Raw genomic sequence first — 5,347 nt, 5'->3', positions numbered from 1 at the left:
TCTTACTATACATTCGTAAGATATCATATACAAATACATCATAAATCAAAGCGCATGTGACCTAGGAACATTAATACAATAAATTTAAATTATACAATACTCATGGTTATTCATTAAAAGTTTGTAATTGTAAGTATTTAAATATAAAAAAAAAATTAAAATATTGACACGTAATTGGCATTTATTGTCTATAAATAAACCCATTGAGCTATCCGTTTCCAGCACTCGTCTCATTCTGATTTCTCACAACTCCCCTATAGCTTAAACTCACAAGAGTTGTACCTCACGCATAACATCTTGTACGTTCACATATTAATATTATTATTAACCCGTGCAAATGGAAGGCGGTGTGCACCCGACTGACCCGTCAGCTTTCCGAGAATGTTTTTCACTCGCATGGCGAAACCCGTACGTTCTTCGTCTAGCGTTTTCTGCGGGTATTGGTGGACTGCTTTTTGGCTACGACACAGGTGAATATTACATGTTTATGTTTTTAATATGTCTCATCGTACTGTGTCGGTTTTTAAGGTTGTTATTGTTGGGATGTGTGGTGATTCTGTTACTTGTGTAGGAGTCATATCTGGAGCACTGCTTTACATCAGGGATGAGTTTGAGTCAGTGGACAAGAAAACTGTGTTACAGGTGACTTACATATTTTATTAATTTATATGTATTTTTTTAATTTAATATTTTGTTTTATTTTTAGATTTTGGACTTGTTTTATGAAACGACCAATCACAAAAACATATTGTTTGGTTGGTTAAACCGACAGGAACGGTTAAACCGTATGTGACCCTGATAACAGAATAAACGAACATAAATGAACTATTTAGAAAACTTTTCATTTTGTGAGTCAACCAAATTATTAGTTCAATTTTTAAAACATTTTGAAAATGGTAATTTGAATATTGGTGTTAGAATGCAATTATGGTAACCAGCGGGGCTTGCTACAATGGCCAGTAATATGATGGATGACCGGGATGTCCCGGGTTAGAGTCTTGATTCTGACCGGATTTTCTCAGAGCAAAAAAAACCCGTCGTGTCTTCGGGCGGGGTGAGCCAACTGGTTTTACCGGGAACGGTCAAGCCAAACTCGGATGCCAGCGTGGATCCTGATTATGTCAACATAGTCTGGCCCGAGTGGGGTGGCGGGGCTTCTACTCCTGTTGAACCGAGGAGTGTGATATATATCTTAACTACGAAAGTCACCGTTCAAAAAAAAAGAAAAAAAGAATGCAATTATGGTAATAACAAGTATATAGTAATAAATATTTGAGAATCTTTAAACTTTAAAGGTGGATAAATGGATATCTTGTTGACATTAATAAACGTGTATTGTAAAAATCTTTTTTGGGGTAAATATTTAATTTTTTATAGAACTATGAGCCAGATCTACTTTTAATGATTCCAAATTTTGTTTTTAATTATTTTACATGTTTGATCAAGAAAATATAAATGTGTACTCGTTAAAATACATGATATTATAAATTATTAACTGAAAAGGATATACCTGGTTATTATGTTGTTGTATTCTATCGCATATGGTACGCATATTTGTTCTTTTCTGGAAGAGAAAATTATATATATTCCGTACAATAATTTTTATTATTTTTTATGAACCTAACTAGTTGAAGAAAACTCAAAAAGTCATAGAAATTTTAATTATTATATTAGTTATTACTCTGGATGTATCTGTACATGATAAATCTGTTTCAAGGAAACCAATCAATGTCGTTTTCTTAATATATTATTTAATTGATTTATTTGAAATATTATATTCAATAGAGTCCATTTTTGACTCAACAAAAGTTAAAAAAATCTGTTAGCAAATAGACAAGATTACAACTTATGGGGATTTTCAACCTTCATCAATTGGATTTGTTTTGACACTTTTTTAAGTTTTAACACTATTTCAATTTAATATATGATAAATGATTTGTATATGACCTTTTTAACTTCACAGTTCACACAACTATATACAATTTCAAATACACAATTTCATACAAATGATGGTTTCCTTGTAATACTGGGTAACATATTTATTCCTTTAGGAATATACTTATTATGTTTTAAATTTTAGTATCTTTATTATATATTTATTTTGAATATTGCAATTTCATTACAAAGTACCATTTACTTTGTAGTAAATATATTAATTTCAATATTTAAAATATATATAATAAGTAGAAAATAAATAAGTTGTAAAAATCAAATTAATTATTTTACTTTTACTTGTATAATTACCTGACAAACAGTACCCAATGATTGAGAGGCGTGGGAAGCTCGAAAGCATCCTTGACCTACCAATATAGTGGGTTCTAGTTTCTCTTAAAAGTCTTAAGGTCAAAAGTCTTTACTTGGAACTTTATGTATCTATCAAAATAGACCACTCTACACCTCTTTTCTTTCAAATATTCATTTCCAATACTTTATTCAAAATATACCTTACGTAACTCTATTTTTTTTAAAACCCAATATCATTAATGAAAAAAAAAAAGAAATAAAAACTTACAAGATGTAATAGCCCAAGATAAAAAAAAATATGTAAACATGGATAACTCAATACAAACAACTTTGGTTAATAACTTAATAGGTTATTGATGAGATCCTATAAGCTTTTTTAACAAGTTATAGATAAAATTGTTAAACTGTCCTAATATTAGTGCATCATATCACCTACTTTACCTTATTTTCTCACCATTCAAATCAATTACCGACCAAATTTATATTTCCTCAATTTGGATGAACTGTTTGATATTTCCTAAGAAATTTATTATCCTTTTTTAATCTTAAAATAGCATATTATGCTACATACGATAATAATATTAATAAAATTACCTATATATTTATATGGATAAATCATAAATGCATAAAAGATCTTACTTAAATTCTTTCTAAATTTAAAACTTTCTTTATGGACTCAACAGGAAAGTATTGTGAGCATGGCGGTTGCCGGAGCAATCATCGGAGCTGCATTCGGCGGATGGCTAAACGACCGTTTTGGCCGAAGATTCGCTCTCCTATCAGCTGATTTTCTATTCTTCATTGGAGCCATTCTCATGGCATCTGCACCAAATCCTAGTGTTCTCATCTTGGGGCGTATTTTTGTCGGTTTTGGTGTCGGAATGGCATCAATGACTGCCCCGTTGTATATATCAGAGGCGTCTCCGGCCAGGGTCCGAGGAGCTTTGGTCAGCACCAATGGGTTCTTGATCACTGGTGGCCAGTTTCTGTCTTACCTCATCAATTTAGCCTTTACAAAGGTTTGTGATAATAAAAGTACATTATGTTTATTTGGTGTCACATATGAATCATATTAGTTACATTATTTATTTATTTTTTTAAGGCTGAAATTATAAAGTAAACTAAATAGTGGTAGTTACAAGGATCTTTCCTATATAGTTGCTAGTTAATGATTGCTTGCAAGAATGTTCTTTGTTTTTTTGGCTAATAATTTAAGCATGTGGAAGAGGAACATAACTTTTATGTGTTATGCACCCACTATAGACAAGTCACTTTTTATAGACATGTCACATGTGATGTATACTAATAGTAGCGTACCCACTCATACCAACCAGTATTGTCTGTTTTTGTAATGAAGTTATTCTTTCATTCACATTATTTTTAACTTTTTATATATAAACATTTATAATAATTATATATGATATGGTTTTACATATTAATTACATTGATTATTGATGGTTAATCATCAGGTACCTGGAACATGGCGATGGATGCTTGGAGTTGCTGGTGTCCCGGCTCTCGTGCAATTTGTTCTCATGCTTGCCCTTCCCGAGTCTCCTCGTTGGCTTTACCGCAAGGTTCACATACCCTTCTGTGAACGTGTGTGTATATATTGTGTGTGTGCGTGCAGGGACGGAGCTTCCTTAGGGCCTGGGGTGGCCATGGCCCTGTTTTTTTGCGCATCGGTGTAATTTGACCCTTTTTTCGCTAGAAAATTTGTAAATGTCGTGTAAATTTATAAGTTTTTGGTCGAAAATTTCAGTCTGCCCCTCTCGTTTATGATTTTTTAATACATTTGAGCCCCCCCCCCCACCTCACACCATGACGAACTGGTCCAAGCTTCACCACTGTGTGTTAATGCATGCGCGTGTTGATTAATATTCATGTGTATTTTTTTTTTGCAGGGAAGAGAGGAGGAGGCAATAACCATCTTAAAAAAGATATATCCGGCCGAAGATGTCGAAGCAGAAATCGAAGCCCTAAAGGATTCGATCGAAAAAGAGGTTGAGGAAACCGGGTCATCCGAAAAGATCAACATGATCCAGCTACTAAAAACTACAACCGTAAGACGCGGTCTCATAGCCGGGGTGGGGCTACAAGTGTTCCAACAGTTTGTAGGAATCAACACTGTTATGTACTATAGTCCAACCATAGCTCAACTAGCCGGCATTGCCTCAAACCAAACCGCGCTTCTTTTGTCACTCGTGACCGCAGGGCTCAATGCCATGGGGTCCATTGTTAGCATTTATTTCATTGACCGGACCGGGAGAAAAAAGCTTTTGGTCCTCAGTTTAATCGGTTGTATACTCTCGTTAGGCCTTCTTTCGGCTGCGTTTCAACAGACCACAACTCATTCACCACCGGTTAACTTCTCGGAAACAAATCAGTTTAGTAACTTCACATGTCCTGCTTTTGAGTCACGCGGACCCTCGGCTAATTGGGATTGTATGAGGTGCATAAAGGGTTCGCATTGCGGGTTTTGTGCTTCAACTGTTGATAAGGTAGAATACAAAGTTTTATAAAAGTTTTACAATTAAAGTACTTTTTTGAAACATATAATGTGTTATTGACTTATATTGTCACAGCTGCTACCGGGTGCCTGTTTGATATCCGATGACTCGTTTAAAATCTCGACAAAAACAGCTAAGGAAACGTGCCATGGTGAAGGTCGGTTATGGTACACGCGTGGCTGTCCAAGCAAGCTCGGGTGGCTTGCATTGGTCGGGCTAGCGCTATACATAATATTCTTCTCACCGGGTATGGGCACGGTTCCATGGATTGTGAATTCCGAGATATACCCGTTAAGGTTCCGAGGGGTGTGCGGCGGGATTGCAGCAACCGCGAACTGGATTTCAAATCTTATTGTCGCACAGTCGTTTTTATCGTTGACCGAGGCCATTGGGACGTCGTGGACTTTCCTTGGGTTCGGGGTGATATCGGTTGTGGCGTTGGGGTTCGTGTTAGTTTTCGTGCCCGAGACTAAAGGTTTACCGATTGAAGACGTCGAAAAGATGCTAGAAGAAAGGGCATTTCAGTTAAAGTTTTGGGTGAAAAGGCCTGCTAAGATGGTGAAGAAAAAGTCTGAAGTTTGAATAAAGAGTTT

The 5,347-nt window shown here is 35.3% G+C and overlaps 1 protein-coding gene across 2 annotated transcripts; it reads left to right on the top strand.

Moving 5' to 3' along the window:
* Positions 1-202: 202 nt before the first annotated feature.
* LOC143534879 (putative inositol transporter 2) lies at positions 203-5,347 on the top strand. Of its 2 annotated transcripts, XM_077029255.1 has the most exons (7): positions 285-299; positions 345-470; positions 572-642; positions 2,928-3,263; positions 3,714-3,821; positions 4,149-4,745; positions 4,830-5,347. In XM_077029255.1, the coding sequence occupies exons 4-7, from the start codon at positions 2,943-2,945 to the stop codon at positions 5,334-5,336; spliced, it is 1,533 nt and encodes a 510-aa protein (XP_076885370.1). In that variant the 5' UTR covers positions 285-299; positions 345-470; positions 572-642; positions 2,928-2,942; the 3' UTR covers positions 5,337-5,347. The 2 variants fall into 2 exon arrangements, with proteins under 2 accessions (XP_076885369.1, XP_076885370.1); XM_077029254.1 differs by having other exon boundaries at positions 203-470.

Source organism: Bidens hawaiensis, unplaced genomic scaffold (assembly GCF_021521415.1).
Source record: "Bidens hawaiensis isolate Kalapana, Puna unplaced genomic scaffold, B.hawaiensis_p1.1 tig00010347_1, whole genome shotgun sequence".
Classification (NCBI taxonomy): Eukaryota; Viridiplantae; Streptophyta; class Magnoliopsida; order Asterales; family Asteraceae; genus Bidens; species Bidens hawaiensis.
The sequence above is the reverse complement of the archived record's forward strand: the minus strand, read 5'-3'. Positions and strand labels throughout refer to the sequence as shown.

Bases quoted from the DNA above. Each gene is read 5' to 3' on its own strand.
- LOC143534879 (XM_077029254.1), top strand. From the start codon at position 338: ATGGAAGGCGGTGTGCACCCGACTGACCCGTCAGCTTTCCGAGAATGT. The intron at 643-2,927 runs GTGACTTACATA...TGGACTCAACAG, and splicing joins ACAAGAAAACTGTGTTACAG to GAAAGTATTGTGAGCATGGC. The intron at 3,264-3,713 runs GTTTGTGATAAT...GTTAATCATCAG, and splicing joins TCAATTTAGCCTTTACAAAG to GTACCTGGAACATGGCGATG.